We start from the raw sequence: 24762 nt of genomic DNA, 5'->3' as shown, positions 1-24762 counted from the left end.
TTTAATGCACAAACTATATTGTGACAAGAGGTGAGCTCTGTACTGTAAATAAGAGAAATGAAGTGAGAGAGAAGTGTTAAATATTTTTGGAGTTTAGAGAGTAGTAAATAGAAGGTGATGTAAATGTATGCTGCACAAACTGCGTTTATGACACTTTTAGTAATACTTTAGGAAAAATTACACATTCTGAGAAGCTCTTGATGTCACTCTATTCAGGAGGGAAAATGCTGTTAATAGGAACAGTCAAATTTTTTAGTGTATGATTACAAGAGCAACCTCTGGATATCATAACAAATAATTTAGTGGTGATTCGTGCCATTGCTTTTTTATTTAAAAATAAATTTTATAATTAAATGTTTTTTTCCTGAATTATCTTCTCTTGGAATTATTACTTTTAATCCTATTTGTTTATGAGTTAACTTAGCTTTTCTTCATTCTTTTTTAAATTAATATTATTTTAAATCGACAAATGGACTATTTTTGTTAAAAGTCACTGCTACTGTTTTATTGCTCCTGCTGCTCCTGCATGATTCCTAAAGTGGGAAGGCCTGTGAGAGATACAAACTTGTTTCCTTTCAAAGTTTTTCCTTATGCAAATTTATATTCTTTAGGACTCTCAAAACACATTGTTTATACTGTTTCTGATTTTGACAGTATGTAATTATTTACTAGTTAGCAAAATAATATTTTATTAATGGTTTGATGAAACAATTAATAGTGTAAATGAAAAATTAAGTGCTTGAAACATTTTAGGGGTGCATAACTTCAACAAAAGACGGGAGTGAATATAATGATTTAAATAAATGGCTTTCTAAAAGCATATGCCAACTAATTTTTACCATGTTTACTACCTACCTGGGGAGAAGGGACAGCACGAGGTTTTTGATCATGAAAAAGTACCAGATCTTGGTAAAGAAAAATGAAAATGTGAAAATGCCATTTTGAGTTTTTCTTAGAAATCATGACCCAAGTTCATTGACATTGAGCAATATTGCATGTAAATAATAATAAAAAAAATCCATCTACACTTCTAAAGAGGAGAAACTTGATAGTGTAAAGCCTCAAATATAAATGTCCTGGTATTCTAAATGCTTTTGCTGTGATTTTTTTTTTTTTTTTCTTAAGTGAGTTTGAAATAGCAGAGTAGACTTTTTTTGTTGTTTGTGAGGGAAAGTAAAAACAAATATGTTTGAGTCTTGAGTATTTTAACTCTGAAGGGAGTTGCTAGTGAAAAGTAGAAGTGCTGGTAGTTAGAAGACTGGTTACCCTATTATTATTTTGGTGATGCTTTCTCTTTTATGAAGGCTGTCACTGTAATTCCTTGCACTTACACAATCTTTGCTTAATGCTTCTGTGGAATTCAATGTGGATTCCTTGTTAGCATTGTTTAGGAAAAGGAGCTTATTTTACTGTCTTAATGGTTTTTTTTCTTATTTTTTGTCTTTCCTTGTTTTCAATAAACTGGTTTGCACTTTCTGATTGTGCTGACATCTCACCTACTCATCAGTAGGTGGCAGTATTGGTCAGGGATTCCTTTGAACCTAATCTATGGGAAGTTTTAAAAATGAACCTGGGTTCATAGGTTAAGTGGTTAAGACTCAGTGCCAGGCATATGCAAGGCAGTTACGAAAGAACACCGTGGATCTCTTGCTTTGATTACTGATTCTTAAATTGTACATAATGATTAATTTCATAGTTTCTATTTCAGTCTATTAGTCTGCTTTTATTCTTAACCCATTGAGTGGGGAGGCCGGGTGGAGAGGAATTTTTTTCTGAGCCAAAATGAGACTTTTGGCAATATCTATTTCAAGCAGAAGAATTATGACAAGAAGCAAAGCAGTGAAGCAGGACAGGAAGAGGAGGGATGTCCAAGATAAGAGGGCATAATGTCCTCTGTATATGTATATGTGTTTGTTTCTTCACTCAACAAATATTTATTGGGCACCTACATATGTGCTGGGCCTCTTCTACTCTTGAGATACATCAGTGAACAAAATAACAAAGCCATGATCTCACAGAGCTTACATTCTAGTGGAGGGGGACAAATAATGAATTAAATGATAGGAATTAATAAGTACATAAAGTTATATAGTATGTAGAAAGGTGGTAAATGCCATGGAGACAGAAAAAAGATGAGCAGGGTAAATGGGATGAGGGGTGGACAGATAGACCCATTGCAATATTAAACAAGGGGTCTCATGGAATAGCTAACAACTAAGCAAAGACTTGAAGGAAGTGATGAGTTTGCCAAGTGGATGCCTGGAAAAAGAGTGTTCTAGACAAAGGGGACAACCAGAATGAAGGTCCAGAGCAGGAGTGTGCCTTCCTCAGCAAAGGTTTTCAAGAGATCCCAGTGTGGCTGGAGTGGACTCAGGGCCAGTGAAAGTACTATGTGAGGTTAGAGAGGTAATGCCAGGGTAGGGGGTGTGCTCACGGAGGGCCTTGTATTACGGTGACTGTAATTTACAGTTTAAATGAGGATGTTGCTGAGAATGAAATAGGGCACTGTTGGTGAGTGCAGTAGCTGTGGAGTGATGAGAAATGGTCAGATTCTGGAAATATTTTTGAAGGTGGAGCCCACAGAGTTTCTGGTATAAGGGAAAGAGAATGCGTGCGTGCGTGTGTGTGTCCGGTAAGGGGATCGCAACCCTTGGCTTGGTGTTGTCTGCCCCGTGCTCAGCCAGTGAGCGCACTGGCCATCCCTATATAGGATCCGAACCCATGGCCTCGGCGCTCCCAGCGCTGCACTCTCCCGAGTGAGCCACGGGGTCAGCCCAAGAAGATGCATTTTTTAATGAAAAATAACCACAAGACTTTTGACAGGAGTAACTGGAAGGATGGAGTTTCCAATAGTAGAAATAGGGAAGGTGGAGGTAGATCAGGTATTCTGAGGGAGAAGGGACTGGGGAGTTCAGTGCTGAATATATTGAATTTGAGGTGCCTGTTAGATATCCAAGTTGCAGTGTTTCATCTGGAGAGAGGTCTCAGCTTGTAGTCACTGGCATGCATGTGGATTTTTGACTTAAACCATGAGATCACCGAGGGAGTAAGTGGATATAGTAGGGAAAACCACCAAGAGTGGAGTCCTGGAGTTACCCTACATTAGAGGTTATGACCAGGAGAAGGAACCAGCAAAAAGATTGGGGAAAAGTGAACTTTGAGATAGCCAACAGATTGCAGTGTGCCAGAAGCCAGTGAAGAAAGAGCTCACAGGAGACACGCACGGTTGTAGTATCAGACGCTACTCATAGCTCAGATGAGCTCAAGGCTGGAATTGACCACTGGATGTCTTTGCTGACCTTACTGAGCAGTTTAGGGAAAGTGCTAGAGATGAGTATAGTGGGGTTAAAAGAGAAAAGAAAGAGAAGAATTAAAGACAGTACAGCTCTTACAAGGAGTTCTGCTGCTACACAAGGGTGCAAATAAATGAGACACCAGCTAGCAGAGAAAGAAGCAGGAGGTGTTTTATAGAGGGCCTTGAGCGCTGGGCTAAAGAGTTTCTGAAGTTTATGCAGTTAAGTCATATTTTGAGAAGAGGTAATGTGGATATGGAGCCAGACTATGTGGGTTGACTAATGTGATCTGGAACTAGTTACTTACCTGTGCCTCATTTTCTACTTTTTATAACGATTATAGTATTTATACTATTGTAATAATATTTACTTAGCAGCTCACTAGAATTAAATAAGTAATTCATATGAAGGGCTCAGCAAACTTGCTTGATAGTAAGTATTCAATAAACATGAGCATTTTATTAGTGATTATTATGATCATTATCATCAGAGCTGTACCTTAAGGATTATCTCAAAATATTATTCTATTACCATATTCATCTGTTCTTTCCCTCAATATAGAGAAAAGGTGTAACAAACTCATCAGTAACATCACAATAAACAGGTGAGAGAATTGGGGGGAAGGAAGGATAGCAACTGTGTTTACAACAACCAGCCTCTCCCCCAGATAATTCTGATAGCATCTCGCAGGAACATTCCTTTCCCCAAGTTAGGAGTTTTATTAAGTTTCATTTAAGGTAAACAAACTGGCATAGGAACAGAGTGTTCTCCCTACCTCAAATCAGGAGGTCTAAGAAGAAAACAACCTCTTACCCAGTTTTTTTCCATACTCGATACCGTGTTCTCTTCTGTGATGATCTCGAGCATCTTCTGTTGGTGGTAGCTGCTTCTTCTGACAGAGGTTCCACTTCATTGTCCTGGTTTTTCTGGGTCTGTGGTCTCTCAAATTTTATATTTAATAAGTATTAAATATAAATAATTAGCAATAAATAGCAATAATTTTTCTGCCATTTCAATTGGCCTCATATCTTGGATTCTGGACTTGGCATCTGGCTTCTCTTTTTCACTTGTGACCCAAAGTACTGTATGGGATAGCTGGGCTCTGGAGGAAAGGGTTTCATATGGAGCATTTGAACCCCCTCCCTTAAAGTTCCCCTTCTTAAAGTCCTTAAGGCTTCTTTGAAAAGTTTCATGAGTTATTTTCACATGTAGCTGCATACTGTATAAGAGAAACAGATTGGTTGCAAGAAAAGCTACTTCTATGGTATTTCTAACTTAAGCCAAGACACACTGGCTTTGTCACAAGCAAGTTTTTTCAGATTCCAAGTCTTGATTTCTCAACCAAAGGAGCTCAGATAAGCTTCAGAGAAAGTAGCTCCATTCTCCACTGTCTTTACTCCTCTTTTGATGTTCAGCCCCCACTGCACCTGGGCAGCTCGATTCTGCCTCTTGTTGCATCTCCTGTAACCTTTACAAAATGACAGCTTTCATGTAATCTCTGTCTTAAGTCACCTTCCCCTACAGCCAAGGCCAAAGTGAACAAGGCATTTTCCCTGGAAGGAAGTTCATAAGGAGAGTCACAGACTGTGTCTCGATTCTGAGCAGTCCATCAGTTAAAATTTTCTTTCTTTCATCTGATGGTAGCTTTGTTACAAACACAAAAGTGGAAGTGATTTAATCATTACTTGTGCCTTTACAGCTCTCATTTCAATGGGGGAAATCTGGGGCCATCTTAGCTTTGGTTGCTTGTATCACCCAGTTTGGATTTGAGAAGAAGAATTCTACTGAGAAACGAGAAAAGGAACTATTAAGAGATTGTGCATCTCCTTTTGTCCAAGAATCTTGAAACACATTCTGGACATACTTCCTGTTAAAGAGGGGGAAGGAATTAACATTATCTTTCTTAAGAAGTGATTAGGCATAATCAGATAGTGCCGTAAAGTATACTGTAAGGTCATTGGATGATGTTACGATAAGGAATACTTTAAAGATTCAGAAAGAAATACACGTATTCAATTTCCTGTTTTTTCTTCTCCTCCCCCCCCCCCCGCAACATTTTAGTGCTTTCTGTTAGAAATGTTTAGAATGTGGTTATGAAAAAATCAATCATATGCATTTCCACAAGGAGATTAGATTTAGATTTGTGGATAGGATTGATACAAGCTTTTGATTGGGAATGTATTCTCAGCCAATGGACTCTGATTTGAGGGAGGCAGATCTGGGTACAGCTAACTGTATAGATAAAATATAGTGGGAGCATAGAGAAAGAATGCTGGTAAATGGGTAATTGTTAGTGGAGGCAGTGGTGGTTAAGCTGGAAGCCCAGTTAGAATACCTAAGACTAAACCAGGTTGGAAATAATGAGGCTCAGGATTAGGCCTGTGCCATGAAACGTCAGAAGGGGTTAGACTGCGGTTGCAGACTCGGGGTCAAGAGGACTTGATTCCACCAGACGTAGTAGAGAGAGAGGGAGGTGTTGAGAACTCCAGGAGGAGGTGATGGTGTTTTTCACAGAGTTCCAGAACAGGGAGAAGTACTAATTTGGGGATGAAGGGATTGGGGCAAGAGAGGGAAATATTTTGGGTATGGAATGGAGAGAAAATGAGGGTGTGTTGAGCTTGAAGTGTGTGAAGAGGCTGAACAGTTAGAAAGGAGACATCTTTTAGGTAAGATTTCTTTGAAACATATGTATTTAGAAAATACTTGCAGGGAAGTGACAGCTAAAGCCACAGGAGGAAAGGGGATGGTCCACTGAAAGTGTAGGGCCAAGGGAGGGCAAAGAACGACTTTGAGGTACGCCTCCCTCCCTCCACTTGAGGGATGCATAAAGGATAGAAGGAGCAATTCAAACCATAGTATTAGTGTCAGAAGAGTAAAAATCAGAGCTGTCAGGGATGTCAACAGGTTTAACAGAGTAAATGATCAACTATGTCAAATAATTGAGGGAAGTGAACCAGATTAAAGTTAAGTAGAAACCACTGGAGCTGAAGTTTACAAGTTCAGGACTGACTTAGACAGCAGGTCCCGAGTGTTTGGGGTGATGAGAACAGATGCCTATTGCAGTAGGCCAAGATGTAAATAGGAATTTAGTTGGGATTTTAGGGGGAGAGGGGCAGAAAGAATAGGTTGATCGAGGCTTTCCTTTTTTTTTCTTTTGATATCTTGCAGAGGAAAGTTGATGATGAAATAGTTTTCGCGTGTGGTTTCTAATATCTGAACTATCTATATTTCTATAGGTAGTTAATCCAAGCACCTCTTCGTTCCTCTTATCTAAAATATTACTCAAAATGAGTAACCTTTGAAGAAAGTTGACTGTGCTAAAGGTGAAAAATTCAAGAATTTTGACAGTCTTTAAGAGAGATTGTTAATTTAAATTTTATTTTTATTCTTAAATTTAAGAAACATTCCCAAGTTTAAATCAAATGATTTAAAAATAAGCTTATTTGGAAGCTGGTGTTAAAGAAGGGGCTGATAACTCAGATACACTAAAGCTTGTTCCATGTTAGCAGCTCTTTTGAAGATACCCTTGGTTGAGAGATGCTACCTTGGCTCTCACTGCTTTTCTGCATTGCCACATATATTAAGAGTTATTGTACCCATGGTAGTCTACATAGAAAAACCTGAGAAACATACACTCGATAAATTGGAAAATATAGTGCTGTGAAAAACAAGATTTAGGACGAATGTTATGGAGAGATTTATTTCCAAATCTTAATTATTGAAAGGTAAACAATGCACTGAGTCCCCTATAATTCTGTTCCTCAAGTTTTTTCACTTACATACCCCCTAAAGTTATTATTACAAATGAAGTAGCACACTGCATATTTTTTTCACTGAAATCTAAAATTTTTCATCTTAAGTTCAAATAATTGCAAAGACATTCTAATACTTTAAATTATTTCAAGTGGAATATCAGTACCATAGTAATTTGATACCATTTTTTTTCAAAAATGCATTAAAAATAGCAAGAACTTTTATATTATTTTTTCCTTGAACTTCTATTTCTGTTGTACTTCCTTCTTAGAAATTTATCCTAAAGTAGTATATTCAACAGTACGAAGTGATTACATTTCTCTGCAACAAAAATAAATATATATATTGAAGTTATTGTTCATGAAACAAAAATGTATCACGAATTTTGATGAAGTTAATACAAAATTTAAATTTTATTGAAAATGAGGTTCTTAATGAGAATGGTTTCATTTTTCCCTCAATTTAATAATCAATGAATAGATATTCTAATAAATTCATCAATTTCTCTTATTTAATTACATATATTTGTGTAGATACTAAGAAACTTTTTCAAGTAGAAATGTAAGTTGGAGTTAAGGATTTTAGTTATGGCAGTGAAACTGTTTTTAACTCCTGTCAATTTCATTGTATGATGAAAGTCACAGATACCTGTCATCAAAATTATAGCTAATAGGTTCTTCTTTGTATTTTTTAAAAGCAAATAATTTGAAAAAATTTGACATACATAAAGATTTGTTACCTAGCTGTTATAATGCATTTATCAATTTCTGAGAAGTATGTCAGAAAATAATTACTGGCTCAAAGAGCAGAAAAACAAAGTTATGGTTGCATGTATTGTCAAATTGCATTTTAGGAAAGGTGCACTAATTTATACCTCCATCAGTGGCAGATAAATGATAATCACAATGTCTTTTCACCATCATTTCCTTAATATTCATTAATTTCATGGTGAAGAAATGACATTTTGCTGTTTTAATTTGCATTTCATAGATAACTAATGAGGTTAATCATGTCTCATGATTATTAGTCAATTTATAAAACCAGGAGAGTCATCTCTTTATATTCATTGTTCATTTCTCTATTATAGTGTTGTTTATATATACTATATATAACTATATATAAACTATGTACTTAGGATACTTAAATTTATCATATCTGTAAACTGAATGAGTACAAGTATATAATAAGGACTATAAATGTTATAGAAGAGCACCTGGGCCACGGTTAGTAATGTATAAGTCAGTCAACATCAGCAGCATCATTATTACCAGTGGGCAATATTTCCTCTAGTTGGACTTTAAATATTTTGTTTATTTTTTTTACCATGGTATTCCAGAATTGTTCTGAACTGAGAGGTCATTAGTCAATAAAGAAGATGTTATGAACTGAATATTTGTTTCCCCCCCAAATTCACAGGTTGTAGACCTAACCTCAGTGTGATGGTATATGGAGATGCAGCCTCTGGGAGATAATTAGGATTAGATGAGGTCATGAGGGCATGTTCCTTATGATGGGATTAGTGGCCTTATAACAGGAATAAAGAGAGATCTCTCCCTTTCTCCATGTGCATGCACTGAGAAAAAGCCATCTAAGGAAAAGGCAGCTGTCTGCAAGCCAAGAAGAGTTCTCACCAGGAACTGAAACATCAGGCACCTTGATCTTGGGCTTACTAGTCTCTAAAACTCTGAGAAATAAATTCCTGCTGTTTAAGCCACCCAATCTGTGGTTTTCTGTTATGGCAGCCTGAGCTGACTAATACAAAAAGCTTCCTTGGAAATTTGGCATCTAGAATAATGCTGATCCTCATCCTCTTCTTTAATTTGTTGATTTAAGTATAGGAATTGCTAGAGAAATGGAATTTCCTTTCCCATTTTTCTTTCAACGTGAGATTGTCTATCAGTTTTTGTTCTAGGAAGTTAGATGATATTTAAAACTGGTCCACCCTATGGCAAAATATTGTGGACACAGGAGTGATATTCAAATTCTAATCACTGGTGTGGCATAGGCACTGACCTACCAGAATGACTGGGGTATTGCACTGCAAAGCTGGTATCACATCATCCCAAGTGAGAATGAAGAGGCATTTAGATGGAGTGGAAACTGGTATATGTATTTGAGATTTAAAAGTGATTTCTCAAACTTTTACACCAAGATACATCTAAGTACAAACGTAATTTTTATGCAACTGTCAGAATCATTTTTGTTAGGGAACTACCTATGAAAGCAATAATAAGGGAAATGAATTCTCTAGGTGGAGAAATGTAATGGCTAAGATTCCAGAGATGCATATTTAGTGAATAAAAATTAGTAAAACAAAAATAAAACCTTTCAACCCCAGGGCAAAGTACAGTCATCCTAGAATGAAGATGCTTTGGGGTCTGACTTCAGACTATAAAAATGTTCAAATCTCTGAATGGGTGCAAGGGTAGCAGAAGACCTTCAAGGAAGGTAAGTACAGAGCTATTTGGGAGAAATACTAATTCAAATCTAAAACAACATGAGTTTGCACCTAGCGTAGAAGCTTGGTAAATATCATGTAGATTGTTCCATGGAAGACAAGGACCCTGAGACCTGCTGTGGCCGAAAACCATACTGAGTATCTAGGCTTATTAAAACAAACATTAAAAATGAGCAGAGGGCCGACCCCGTGGCTCACTCGGTAGAGAGTGGCGCCGGGAGTGCAGCGACGCTCCCACCGTGGGTTCAGATCCTATATAGGGATGGCCGGTGCGCTCACTGGCTGAGTGTGGTGGTTGCGATCCCCTTACCGGTCACACACACACACACACACAAAAAAAATGATCAGAGATTATACCCTATAGAGTTACGGTAAACTAACACTTATGTGAAGTTTGGATTCAGTAAGCAAGATCATTTATATCAATACTCTTGCCTTAAGACAGATGCCTTGAACACCCCCCCAAAAACTGTTGCTATGTCCTTTGATCTTGACTGGTCTACTTTTGCTTTGACTGGACCACTTCCACCTCTTGGTAGCCATCGCTTTGATTGTGCTTTGTTCTTAGGATTGTACTGGTAAAGCCATGTGTTATCTCCTGTCATAGTTATTTGAAGAAATGCTTAAGGATCTTGATCCCACTTGTTTCAAGTTTCCATTGAAATCTTTGCTTTTGTTTGCAGCTGATCTGGGTGCAACAGTTTTGACACCCATCAAGCAGAAAATTTCCTCAACTATAACTTTTCAGGCAGAATTGTATAAGCTGAACCAATTGAGATGTCTATGGTGTTGGCTATTGTTTCTGCTGTTCATCACCAATCCTCTTCAATTAGGGCACACACAGAAGATTAATTTTTTAACGGGGGAGGGAGAAGGAGATTAGTGAGAAATTGGTAAAGGACTACAAAAAATGATCACATTGTATAATGTTGAATATACGAATTATCCTGATTTGAGTATCCCATATTGCACACAGGTATGAATGTTCAGCACTGTACCCCACAGATATGTGCAGTCGATTATGTTTGTGAAAGGATTACAAAAAAGGATTAATTTTCTCCTTGCAAAATTGATGTGGATGGTCTGACACTGTGGGCTTCATCATCATCTCGTCTCTTCTTAAAACAGTTATTCATTTGTAAACTGCTGATTTCTTTGGGGAATTATCCCTATAAGCTTTTTAAAAAGAATTAATGATTTCACCTTCTTCCATCCAAGCTTCACCATAAATCCAATATTTGTTCTTGCTTTAATTTTAGCAGAGTTCATGTTTCTCCAGTAGGGTCGGGGCTCTTTTCAAACTGATGTCTTATTCCTCTTAGTGCTTCAAACTAGATCCTGTTCAGACATGTTATAACAAGTTAGTATGAGTTTGTTTTGGTGCAAAAAACCCCCTTGAAATCCATGCCTAATTTTTTCTTAATACCTATTTTCCATTAACATTTTGAAGATTCCTCATATTCTGACAAATTTCCAAACCTAGTCCTTGAAGGCTGTATCTGGTTTCTTTTTCCAACAGGTCTAATATTGCTGAATATAGCAAACAGGAGATAGAGGGAAAGGTGGGCTGGACCCATTTTAGTATCTCTACTAAATTCATAGTTCCCCTTCCCTGATGCACACGTGTGAGGCTTTAGTAGCCATGTTTGTGGTGTGTGACTTACCATGTGTAATTGGACCATGGGTGGACACTTGAGATGCATAGTCATTTTTTCCTAGGATTTTAAAATTTAGACTGAAAAATCCCTTTGTTAGTCTCCACACACAGTTGAAATGGCACTTGGGACACTCAGGCTATCCTTATCTCACCATGGGAACTGAGCAGAGAAAGGGAAGCTTTTTCAAAACCAGGGCAAGGCGTTTGTAATTGGTAGGCAGTGGACAACCACGGAAATCTTTTTTTGTATGGGAGTGACATGTAATCAAGCATATTTAGTCTGCCAAGGACATCTTGTACTTCTTAGTTCTGAAAACTTCTAAATTCATTTTATGGCAGCCATTCCAAGCACCTGCTCTAAATACTTCACTGAGACAAAATCAAAGTTCTTTCTTCCCATTACATTAAATGTACTCATCTAGCCTGAGTTCATGGGACATCGAAAGGGAGCAATGTTGTCCGGGCAACTCTCCCACTCCCCTTCTTCCTGAGGAGGCTGAGTCGTATAGACTTTTCTTCCTTTTCTTATCCTTGACTCACTCACTGCCTTGGCTTTTAGTAAATTAGATTATGTTTTTTTGTTTTTGTTTTTTTCTAAACATATGCTACTTATAAATGTAGAAGTTAAAATCCATTGGAAAGCTCAGAAATACGAGGCTCTCTTAGTCTAGATAATATCTAATAAGATTATGTCTTCAAAATTTTATTTGACAACAGCATCTTGTTGTTTTTAAGTGGTTTTTCTTTGTACTCAGATAGGAGGCACTTAATGCCCTCTGAAGTAGGCTGCAAACAAACAGCTTCTTTCCCTTTTCATCTAAGGAGGGTAAATGTGCCTGTGTTTTCACAGAGAGGGCAGCCCAAGAGTAAGGCTAGTGTTTTTGTTTATCCTTCTCCTTGGTGCTGTCGGGTTCCTGGCCACAGTGAGCCGTGCACTCCAGGAGATGACCTCCTCTTGGTGCAATGATGCTGTCATTCTCTCTCCCTTGGCTCCTGCTCACATTTTCCATTGCTGGCTCTCTGTTAACACACTTCAGTTGCAACACAATTCCCTGTCCTTGCTTGAGTGATAGGCTAGTGTGTTCTGTGTTTGGTAAAGATGACTTGGTATTGACTCCAACGTTCCCTCTGCTGCTTCCTTACTGCCCTCTTAACTTACAGGATGCTATTTCATATTTCCTTGAAAGGTACTGGACTGGTAAACATATAAGAAAAAAAGGCTGCAGCAAAAAATAATGACTATTTGGGTACGTACAATGTGCTACACACTGTTAGCACTTTACAATCATTTTCTCATTACATTTTGATGATGACTCACATGCGATGTATTTCTATTATCATCTTGATTGTCAGAAGTGGTTACTGAGGCTCAGAGAGTTTCCATAAGTTTCCCAGTGGTGAGCCCAGTAAGCAATGGAGCCACAGCTTGAACCCACGTACCACACCCAAGTCTATGATTGTATACACAGTATTCTTCTACCCAAGGAAAGCAATTCTGACAACCTTCAATATTGTTCATTTTCTTAAAATTCCATCTTTGGCAACCAAATGTCCCAGTGGTGGTTTTGTTTCTCTTTTATTTGTTTCACTGTTATTGAAATCCAGGATCTAAAGTTCTCCTTGAGCTCGTGGTCATGTCCTTCCTCCTTTAGCAGGAGGTGTGCACAGACATGTCTTTTCAACTTAATTAGATTGTGTAGAGGCCAGCTCCTTATCCCTCTGTGCTTAGGTCAATGTTTTATTGGTTTTTAAATCCCTTGTGTTAGATGCAGTCAATATCTTGCTTCCTTTCCTTTTCCCTGTAATTTTGTCTTAGGAATGGATAACACAGAGTTATAATGCCAGTAGCCAGCACAGTTGATGTGCCCACCTCAGTGCTTTCTGTGTGTTCTCATTGAATCATTGCAATAGCCAAGTGAGGTTGATAATACAATCTCCATATGACAGAGAGGAAACTAGGATTCAGTGCAGAAGCCACCACCACCCAGACTACTGCGTCATCCTCCAGCTGATCTCTTCATATATCTTCTTGCCCTCATTCTGTTTTCACATTATTGCAAGAGTGATATATCTTAAAATGTAAATCTGACCAGGCCACTTCCCTACGTAAGTCACCTCAGTGGTTTCCAATTTCCCTTAGAGCCAAGTCCAATATCTTTTACGTGGCTTAGCGTAGGAATTGCCATGTCTCACCCTGGACCAAGTTCTCAGCCTCATATCTTAGCTCTTTGCTCAAAACTTCCCTAGCCCAAATCCACCGTTTATCTATCTGCAGTATGTGCCCAAATAGAAATTATGTTGTCTGTCTCTCAAGATATTCTAATAAAACTTGGTTTCCTATTTGGCTGTCTTTTATTGCGCCTGCTCTACTAGCAGATGTAGTAGCTTCATTCACATCTCTTCAGCTCTTGTCGAGTTCCAGCTATGTTTCTCATAATCATCCCATGAATCTGGTTTTGCAATGTAGTAGCCTGAGCATTGTCCCCCCACTCCAAAGATGTCCCTGTCCTAATTCCTGGGACATGTGAATATGGCAGAAAGGATTTTGTAGGTGTGAATAAATTACGAATCTTGAGATGGGGAGATTATCCTGGATTGTGTGGGTCAGATGTAATCACAAGAGTCTCTATGAGAGGAAGACAGCAGATCGGGGTGAGAGTAGTAGGAGATGTGCCAACAGAAGCAAAAAGCTGGAGTGATGAGAGGAACGGGCTAGGCGTCAAGGAAAACAATCTCCAGAAGCTGAAAAAGGCAAGGAAATGTATTCTCCCTAAAGTCTCCAGAAGGAACACGCCTTGCTGATGACTTTATTTTAGAATTCCATTCTTCAGAACCCAGGAGAATAAATTTATGTTGTTTTATGGCACTAAATTTGGGGTAATTTGGTAGAATAGCAATAGGAAATGCATATGCCACATGACCCAACTTTCAAGAAAATGACCCAACCTACTAGAAATGTGAGAGATTGAAGTCATTTGACAAATATCTTTTGAATGCTGGACACTCTGCCTGGCGTATCGCCTTCATGGTTCTTATGTTCTAATAGAAGGAGATAGAAAATAAACAATAAATATCATATTGGAGTTTTAAGAGCTATGTATGAGGATACTTCAAAAAGTTCATGGAAAAGTTTAAAACATAACATGAATCCTCCCATGAACTTTTTGAAGATCTCTTGTATTGAGAGAGAGAGAGAGAGAGAGAGAGAGAGAGAAACAAACAAACAAACAAACAAAACCAAGAATATAAGATGGATCTGTTGTGCCAGGGAGGGAAGTTGTAGTTTTATATAGGGTGGTCAGTGCAGGCCCCATCGAGAAAGTGAGTAGTGTGATGGAGTTAGACACATGGACCTCTTAGGGCATTTACCAGGCAGAGAGAAAAACCAGTACTAGGCAAGCCATGTTGCTGGCTAAGACTAAAATGGGAGCTGTAGAGTCAGTGAGAAGTGATCTGATTCGGATTTATTTTGAAGAGGAGGACAACAAGATTTCCTGAATATGAAAATGTGACTCTAAAATCTTTAGCCTAACCAATCAGAAAATGGAGCAGCCATTAACTAGGACAGGGGAAACGATGGGTGCAGTGAGATTGAGGGCAAAGATCAGGAGTTCAGTTTGAGACACGTTAGACATCTAAGTGGAGGTGGGGAGTAGCAGTCAGACATTAAAGTCTGTCAGTCAAGAGCAAGCTCTGGGCTGAAGGTATGTGTATATACAATATGTATGTGGCATTTTAAATAAAGAGGCAAATAAGAGGGGTGGCAGATAGAAACAGGATGGGGATGTGCAGAGGTTTTCCCATAGGGATTAGAGTGCAGGAGATGAAAGGAGATTGGGAAGTCTACTAGAAACAATTGCAAAATGTGTAGGAAAGATATAATTTACCTTAGAAAATTAGTTGTCTATTTATACGTAGAGGGAGATATTAATTCTTTTTGAGAGAGTAAAATACATTTACTTTAAATCTTTAGTTCTTATTTCTCTAGTCAACACTAACAAAGATGCAATATAATGAGCCCATTTTAGAATCAGTATTTGCATTTTTTTCTCTTATGCTCTCAGGGATAATAGCATTTTCCAGAGCTCCATATATCTCTACACATTGTTATTGAAAATATCCATTCCAAAAGAAGTGAGAAATCAGTATAGTGACTTCAGGCAAGAATGATAATTTTGTGGTTTGGGGAATGGAATTTGTGCACTGATTCAAAGTACAGTTTGTAGCTTTTCCCCATGTGGCAGGAGATTCTACTCTGCTGTGTTGCTGGAATTGAATAATAGCACTTACCATGTATTTGACACTTTATGTTTATTGAAATCCTTTCATACATACTCACAATAGCCTTAGGAAGTAGATAATGTTATTCTCATTCATAGATAAGAAAACTTAGACTCAAAGAGCCAAAGCAGTTTACCCGAGGTCATTAAGCAAATTTAAGACTTGACTCAAACTCAGGGCTCCCAGTTCTTTTCTTTCCTCATTAAGATATACAAGCCTTTCAATTTATTTCCTTTTTTAAAAATGTCAGCTCAAAGTAATTAAGGAATAGAGGATGATTTGTAGGTTTGTTGAACATACTAGCCAATAAAACTCTCTGTAAGTTTGTGTATATTGTAATATGAAGAAAAATATTACAAATAGTACACTTCTTCTAGGAAATGACTCTTTCTTAGTTCTTATGTGCTTGTTTCTTGCACAGATTAGTTGGCATCTAAGGCATAACTGCTTCTTGATTATTCCAAAGTTGCCTTGATATTGATTGGAATCAGAAACTCACGTAATGTCCTTGTTAGAGGATAAGTTGTGGGTCCTGGCTCACTGAAATGGGCTTGCTAACAGCCCTGATTGTCCCAACAGTTCTTCCTCAAGTTTCTGTCACTCTTCTTTCTTATGTTTTCTAAAATTACTCAAAGGGAATTCAAAAGAAATGTCTTAAGAATTCTTGGACACATTTTCTGAATATTGTTGAGAAAAACAGATTATGACAGGGGTGTTGGGGGTACCCTTGTTGCTGTAAATGGATTGGTGTGGGGGCAGGTTTCTAGCTTGGTTATTTGTTGCCACAAATGGGACTTTGGCTTTATGAGGATAAAGTGTGGGACCACCTTAGAGTACTGAAAAAGGGGGGAAATTTTGGGAAGCAAAAGGGACAGGACAGATAAAGCTATTTCTCGTTGCTGAACTACCAATTGTGGAAGATATCAAAGGATGACTCCAGAAGGTGGTTGGAAGATGAAAACAATGTTTTTTAATAAGGTACACATATAGGTGGAGATAAAACAATATACCCTACATAGCAGCAGAATAGCAGTTGTAACTAGATGCTTCCATGTGAAAAAAGGGAGATATCAGAAAGTTCAGTGATGTGTGACTCCGGAATAAGCATTAAAGAGAACAATTTGAGAGGGATGGGCTGTTAAAGGGAGGACATTTGGAAAACCCAGTTCCCATCCTCAAATAAGAGTTATATGCAAGGTATATGTGTCTTTGGAGAATGATGTTGACTTAATATAATCAATATACCCCATCTAAATAAAATAGTATAGTCCCGAAAGCAATAAAATGGGCATTTCATGGCACTTTCAGTAACCAGGTAGTATATACCTACATTATGAAATTTTCGAGGTAGATCTATAGCTGAAAATAATTGGAAACTAGTATTCTCTCATTTTAGGTTGGAAGATAGTGAAAGAAGATAGTGGTAGCAATTAAGATATTTTATAAAAATGTTGTTCTACTATAGGGAATAGGGAATCAAATCTTTAGGAGGAAAGTTTATTGTATAACAAAATTTAGATCAATATTTGGGAGAAGAGGATGACAAGAAAGAGATTGTACCTTTATTAAATTCTTAAGTAGTAGTCGCTTTACATTTTAGTTTGATCCTTGCAACCCAATTCTACCATAGGTGTTACACTCTCATTAGCACATAAGGAAACTGAAAATCAAAGTAGTTCAGGTCATGCAGCTTTTAAGTTGTAGGTTAGAACAGTCCTGACGACCTCCAAAATTCATCTTTCTTTTCATCCTGAGAGAAGATATAAAACTGTCCTGAAAAATTCTATATTGTCCTCAGTGTTTAATTATTAAAATACTTGGGGAGCATATTTCAGAAAGGTCAGAGAAAAAAGTGCCGTGACTCTGATAAGGGAAGCAGTCACCTGGAGGAGTCATCTCTTGCCACTATTTAAGTAACCCAAGGCTGTTTCCACCTGTATGTAGTTGTAATAACTCTACATTTGTAAGCCTGAGTACGAAGAACTAAAATGGGTTCACTAGGAAGAATTTACACCAAATGAATCTCATTTTCTTCTCTCTCTCTCTTTTAAAACTATGATTGGTAGATTAACAGACTGTCATAGACATAACATTAAATTAGGCAAACATTTAACCACTTTTTTTTTTTTTTTTGGTTTTCTAGTAGAAAATTGTAAAATGTGAAGAAAAGGTGTGCTTATCAAAAGAACAGACAACTACTTATGGGTGACAGTCAAATGAAAGGTTATTGTGGCAGTTTTAACAGGCTTGTTTTTGAACTGAGGTGTGCTGGGACCATAGATGTAGACAGGCAGATTAGGATAGATGGATGGCTAGAACTTGGGAAAGAGCCAGGACTTAGGGGACCAATCCAGCTCCAAGATTGCTTTCTGAAAATAAAGACCTGCAGTCTAGATGTTTGTCTAAAAGTTTTACTGTGAACCCGAGCTTGACTGAGGACCTATCAATATCTGTGGTGTTTTAATCTGGTGGGTAGAATGTGGTCACTAAAATTTTCATATAGATGTGATTCTTAGAATGAAGTCGATGACATACTAAGTATTCTACCTATTAGAACATGACCCTGGTCAACTAGTAAGGGTAAAGGAAGTTGGGCCAAATACTTGCACAGAGGTGGCTAGCAGTCAGAAAACTAAGGCAAACCCCAGTTATACAAATGATGATTTCAAGAGGATTTAGGGGAAAGTGCTTCTGCATCAAGTGTCTAATGGGTCCTACTTATGGAACTAGGGCAAACTTAGAATGCATGAGGTTTCAAGGCAAGGGTGAATAATGCAGTGCTTACCAAGAGCTGCTGAGGGTGGTGTTGCACAAGATCTTACTTATGGTTGAGGAAGAAAGCAAGAAGAAAAAATACTGTGTGTCAGACTGCCATTCAAGATGGTGGAATAGACAGTTGCCAGTGTTACTCTCTCCCACAAATCAACCAATTTACAACTATAAAAAAGCAATTACAGCCAAGCTAGAGCTCAGGGGAAGAGGAAGAGAGACCTATGGAGTGCACGAAGGTGGGAGAAGCCATGATGAAAGAAAGAAAGGACTGCTCTGACCATTTAAAGCCTCAGCCACTTCCAGCCTGGAGCTGCTGAGCACATGGAGCAGGAGCTGGCAAAAGCTACAGCTGTGCCCTTCAGATGAAGTTGCTTGGAGGCAACAGGGTAGAAAAGGATCTTGGTGGCCCCCAGGTCAGCAAGACCACTAACAAAGTTCCTGTAGACCCACATAGGAGTGAGGGGCCACAATAACTGAAAGAAAGGAGCCACTCAGAGGCTGGTGAGTCATTGCAAGAGACCTGTGCATGTCCTGTCCCATGGGAAGCGTTTGGAGCATGGGCAGTGGGGGAGATGGTTCACCAGGAGAACACTGGGGCACAGCAAGGTCCTACCCCCAATCAGTGTAGGACTGCTCAGAGGAGACTGGTCAGGAATATAGAACTGCAGGGGGTGCAGTTTGATAAAAAGACTCAGGCCCAGACCAGAGTTTCTACACAACCCAGGGGCACCAGATTTCACTAGACCCGGAAGTACCTATAAAGTCAACCATTAAAACCTGAGCTGCACAAAAAGCCTTCCCTAGGGAGTCAGCAGCAAAGCAACAATTTAGCTCAACCACACAGCTCATGTGCTGGTCCCCACAGGAAGTTTCCCCTTTAGAAGTAAGCAAAGGACAACAAATTAGTCCCAGTGCAGAGCTTAAGTGGTGGGAACAGCAAATAATCCAACACAGAACTGAAAGAAAAAACAAAGTACCCACAATCAGAGACAAAGTTTGATATTAACTAGTAAAGGTCTCATTTCACCAAAGAACACCTATAACACCTAGAAGGACAGGAAGTCCCCTGGGCTACCAAGCCAGAAATGGGGGAGGGCCGGGGGCCTCAGCCATATCCCCTGACTTGTGCAACCAGCCCAGGAAAGACCACCAAGCTTCAGCAAGAAGGGTCCTGGTTTCCTGAGCTGGGGTGGTGAGGGGGTGAGGACTTTTGCCACACCCCCCTGACATCTGTACCCAGCCTAGCAATGACCAAGCCACCACTGGAAGCCCCCAGTCTCCCTTGTGGGAATGTGGGTGTTGCCACAGGCCTGAATCCTGCCCCTCCTCCTTCCTCCTTCCTCCATCCCATTTCCTTCCTTTCCTCTTTCCCCCTCCCTCCCAACTGCTCTGCATCAACATCATAGAATGTAAAAAATAACATTTATAATAATTTTAAAAAGATATTGTGTGTCAGACACAAGAAGTGAAGTTGCACCACTGAAGGGCAGAGAAATGACAGGTTGGAAGCTGACAGATCAGGAAGCATAATGCAAGATGCGTAAGAGCAGTGGTTCAGGACAAGGCCCTGGGCATCATGGGGTGTGGAGATCTGCAGGCAGAAACTTAAGTCCCATTTCAACCTACAAAAGGGAAGAGGACTCTTATATTACTGTCCAATCTGTTAAAATTGGCGTGTGCACTTCATGTGTTTTGCCTTCAGACTGAAGCCTTCAGTGTCAAAAGCTAATGAGCTATACTGAAACAATGAAGATGAACTTCAATAAAATCATGGAGTTAGTTAATAGAGTCTTTAAAACATTAATTGTAAGTGCATAGGCTAGGTGTAGCTCTCTGGGAAAAATGTTCTATAAATTAAAAATTGTTCTTTTGTTGACCACACATTTAATATACTCAACATGATGCAATACATTTGGGAGAAAAAAGTCAATGATTTTAAACTGTCAACTGAAGTTAGGGAGAGTCAAGCACAGAGAAGACATAGCCTCCAAATCCTAGATTTTTAAGTCATCCTGAGGAATTACATTCAATTCTGCTAAGTAAATTTTAAGAGGACTCGGGATAATATAATTTGTATTCAGAGGATGAGAATCAGGATGGTGAAAAGTGTAGAGATGGTGTCACATGAAACATGGTTGAAAACAACCCAGAAGGAATGGGGCTACTTAGTGTAGGCATGATAACGTCTTAAATATTTAAAAAGAAGAGGGGCTGGGGGCAAAGAATAGATATGTTCTGTGCTATAGCAAAGAATAGAATTCAGGCCATCAGGTGGAAAATTCCCAAAGACAGATAGTAGGAATTCAGTAGATAATTGTTGCATTAAATAAGCAATATCTTTCTTACAATGAAGAAATCCAGCACTGAGTGTGCTGTCCTGAGGAAGTATTCACATAGAGGTGAGAAAACCATTATTCTGGAAGCCCCATAGCATTTTCTCATTGTGTGGTAGTCTTTGTTGCAAAAACAAATAATTATTTTCTAAAATATTGTCCCAACATTTAGCCTTTGCTTTGGTCGTATAGACCTGCACCCAAACTCTTTAACTTTAGTAAGCATAATTGTTAGATTATTACTCTGATATGTTAAATTCCACGTATAGAGAGATGGCATAACTCATTTTGAAGTAATCGTATGTTGTGATTAATGCAGAGAACACTGATATAGGAATCGGAAGACCGCTTGCTCCCAGTTATTAGTTTCGTGATACTGAGCAAGTCATTCCATCTCTTTCAGTCTTATTTTTATCATGTGGAAAATGAGAGTAATAAGCCTAAGTCAGTGAGTCAAACCACTCAACAATCATTTGCTGGGCAAGCCTTGTGTGCCAGGCCGTGTGCTAGTCTTTGGGGACGCCCAAGCAGTCTCTGCTCACAAGGACTTCTGACTCTGGGAGGATTGTTGTAAAGAGTGAATGGGTTTAATGAGATGCATATAACACTGTGGATGTGGTAAGCCACTGTATAAATGTAAAACAGTATTATTTGTGTCAGTGAGCATTCATTAAACACCGAATATGATAAACTCTGTACAGAACATAATATTAAGCCATTGTATAAGAGCTGTAGTCTTACTTTGCTTCTAATTTTTCATCGTACTTAGTGTATGTGTTTCTAAGCTTGACTTCCATGAAAACAAAGAAGTTCTAAGAAACAATTATAGTATCACACCCATGCTATCCCCTTTTATCATTAGATTTCTCTCTTTTCTTATTATTTTGGAAATACCCAAGCTGAAGGAGAGAAACTGCCAGAGAAGTGTCACAGACACCACTTACTGAATGGCAGAATTTCACAAGCAAAATTCCAACTTCAATACTGGGTATATTTTAAAGGTAGACCAAATAGGATTTTCTGATGATTTGGTTATGAAGTGTGAAAGAAATGTCAGACTCAAGGATGGTTGCAAAGATTTTGGCTTGAGAAACTGCAAGCATATGCTTGCCATCATTCAAGATGAATCCTTTAGAGAGAGAAGGCTGGGAATGGGCTGGCTTCAGTTTTTGTGTATGTTGTTATGTTGAGAGGTCTATTTGACTTCCAAGTGGAGACACCAGTTAGGCAATTAAGGTATGTGAATCTGAAATATAAGAAAGAGGTTTAGTTGAAGATATAAATTTGAGGGTCATCAGCATCTTTAAAGAGAGGAGACTGGGAGTGATCATCAAAAGAATGAGTGTGGATCTAATGACCCCTAAAGCATAGACTACAAAAGCAAAAACAAACAAATGGGATTACATCAAATTAAAAAGCTTCTGTACAGCAAAGGAAACAGTTAATGGTAAAGAGACAGCCTATAAAATAAAAGAAAATATTTACAAACCATACAGCTGGTAAGTGGTTAATATCCAGAATGTATAAGGAGCTCGAACAGCTCAATAGTAAGCAAACAACCAGATTAAAAATTGGGCAAAGGACCTACACAGTATAAGGGAAAAGAAATACCTTTCTCACCCATCACAAGGTTCATGGTTGAGGCCCCTGTAACAAAAGACAGATTAACGAGAGAAAAGCATATAAATTTATTTAATGTAAGTTTTTTATGACAGAGGGGACTTTGGAAATGAAGACCCAAAGAAACATGGAAACCTGTGTACTTTTATGCTAAGTTTGATGAAGAAGTGGATAGTGTGTGTAGAAGTATGATTGGACAAAATGGGTATGACCCAGGTAATAAACTAGGGGGATATTAACATGACCTGTTTTTTCAGATTCTTCTTTGTGTCCCTACATCTTCAAAGATAAGCACATTCCTTTCTTCCAGGTATAGGGACAGCATCTCTGGAACAAGGGTCTTATGACTACTTCAGAGGAAGATGAGATCATTCTTTTGTGGCCTGCTTCAGGGGAGGAGAGTGGGAAAAAGTCAGACCTTTCTGCTTCTGCTGTTTTCTCAAATGCCAAGGTGCCATAATTTGGGATATCATGTCCTGAACCCTATCAACAGACACCTCTAAAAAGAAGACATACTAATGGCCAACAGGTACATGGAAAAATGTACAACATCACTAATTAACAGGGACATGCAAATTAAAACCACAATGAGATATCACTTCATATCTGTTAAAATGGCTGTTATCAAAAAGGGAAAAGATAAGTGTTGGTGAGAATGTGTAGAAAGAGAACACTTGCACACCGTTGGTGGGAAGATAAATTAGTACAGCCATTATGGAAGACAGTATGGAAGATCCTCAAAAAATTAAAAATAGAACTATCATGTGATCCAGCCATCCTACTACTGAATATATATTGGTACTGGGTATATACCTGAAGGAAATTAAATCTGTAGGTTGAAAAGATATCTGCACTCTCATGTTCATTACAGCATTATTCACATAGCCAAGATATGGAATCAACCTAAATGTCTATCAATAGATGAATGGATAAAGAAAATGTGGTATACATATGCAATGGAATACTATTCAGCCTTAAAAAAGAAGAAAATCCTGCTGTTTGCAACAACATGAATGAACCTGGAGGACATTGTGCTAAATGAAATAAGCCAGGCACAGAATGACAAATACTGCATGATCTCACTTATATGTAGAATTTTAAAAAGTTGAACTCATTGAAGCAGAGTACAATGGTGGTTACCAGGGGCTGGGGTTGCAGGGGATTGGTTGGGGAGATGTTAGTCAAAGGGTACAAAATTCCAATTAAACAGGAAGAACAGCTTAAGGAGATCTATTGTGCAATATGGTGACTATAGTTAATAACAATATATTGCATACTTGAAAATTACTATGAGATTTTGTGTTCTCATCAAAAATAAATAAGTGTATTTTTAATGCACATATTAATTAGCTTGATTTAGCCATTTTACAATGTATACATATTTCAAAACATCATGTTATACACCATAAATAAATAAAACATTTATCTGCCAATTTAAAAACATCAAAAATGTTTTTAAAAAAAGAATGAGTATGGATCTAAAAGAAATGAGGGCCAAAAACAGACCCAGAGCACCCCAGCTTTTAAGAAGTCAAGGAAAAGAGAAAACGGAAATCAAGAGACAGAAAGAAAACACAGAGAGTATTGTATCCTGAAGCCAAATGAAAAAAGGAATATCAGTAGGAGAGACTGGCCAACTCTATCACCCTATCAGATGTAGCTTATCAAATGTTATCAAGTAAGAGGAGGACTGATAATTGATTCTTTAATTTATCAACATGGAGATCACTGGTGATCTCAACAAGAGCAGATTTGATAGAATAGGAGGGAACAAACAGAAAGGTTAAAGAGGGTCTAAGAGACTGGGAGGAGAAGAATTGGAGAAAATGTGAAAATGCTTTCAGAGAGTTTTGCTTATAAAGAAGATCAGAGACATGGGTTAATAGCTGGCAGGAGAAGTGGAGCAGTGGGAAGGTTGTTTTTCTTTAGGTTTTTAAACATGGGAGTAATAACAGAATATTTTACTGTTTTTGGAAATAAACCAGTAAAGGAGAAATTAATGTTTAAGATGGGGGAGAACTGATGGAGAGATATTCTTGTAGATGCGGATGAGAAGGAATGGGATGTAGTTCACAAAATGAGTAGTTGCTTTGGATAGTTCCTCTCTAGTCCTAGGAGGGAAGGCAAGCGTTGTGGGTGCAGACCCTTGCAAGTGCGGTGGTGGAAATCCGGGAAGTTCTTTTCTGCATGCTTCCATTTTCTCAGTGGAGTAGGAATCGAGGTTATAAGTTGAGAGAGAGGATGGGGAGGAGGTATTTGGAGATTTAAGGAGTGAGTAGAAGGTGTGAAATAGTCATTCAGGGGAGTAGGACAGTAAATGGACAAGGGAAGTACAATGTGACTTCAGGGTACCATCAAAGGCCTGGTTCAGGTTTCTGGTAGGGTGATCAACTGTCCCAGTTTGGCAGGGACTCAGGGGTTTTCTAGGACCTGGATTTTCAGTGCTTAAACTGGGATAGTCCTGGGCATACTAGGATGGTTCGTCGCAGTAGGTCTTAGTCATGAATCGAGAGAAATTGATGTAGATGTTTGTTTTTTGGCAGTCAGCATTGTGGTTTTGCCAAAGAATACAACAAAGAATGTGATCCAGCAATT

At 38.4% G+C, this 24762-nt stretch overlaps 1 protein-coding gene and 1 long non-coding RNA gene across 2 annotated transcripts in view; one reads left to right on the top strand and one right to left on the bottom strand.

Annotated features, from left to right (window-relative positions):
• ARHGAP18 (Rho GTPase activating protein 18) overlaps nucleotides 1-22564 on the top strand; it is a 147543-nt gene extending 124979 nt beyond the window's left edge. The window contains exon 13 of the mRNA XM_063097094.1: nucleotides 22478-22564. Within this exon, the coding sequence (XP_062953164.1) occupies nucleotides 22478-22483 (6 nt within the window). The 3' untranslated portion in view covers nucleotides 22484-22564. The remainder of the gene's footprint in view (nucleotides 1-22477) is intronic.
• The window catches only part of LOC134378120 (uncharacterized), a 107742-nt gene that overhangs the window by 58114 nt on the left and 24866 nt on the right, over nucleotides 1-24762 (bottom strand). The gene's annotated exons all lie outside the window — the stretch shown is intronic.

Source organism: Cynocephalus volans, chromosome 5, assembly GCF_027409185.1.
Source record: "Cynocephalus volans isolate mCynVol1 chromosome 5, mCynVol1.pri, whole genome shotgun sequence".
In the NCBI taxonomy this organism is placed as follows: domain Eukaryota; kingdom Metazoa; phylum Chordata; class Mammalia; order Dermoptera; family Cynocephalidae; genus Cynocephalus; species Cynocephalus volans.
The sequence above is the reverse complement of the archived record's forward strand: the minus strand, read 5'-3'. Positions and strand labels throughout refer to the sequence as shown.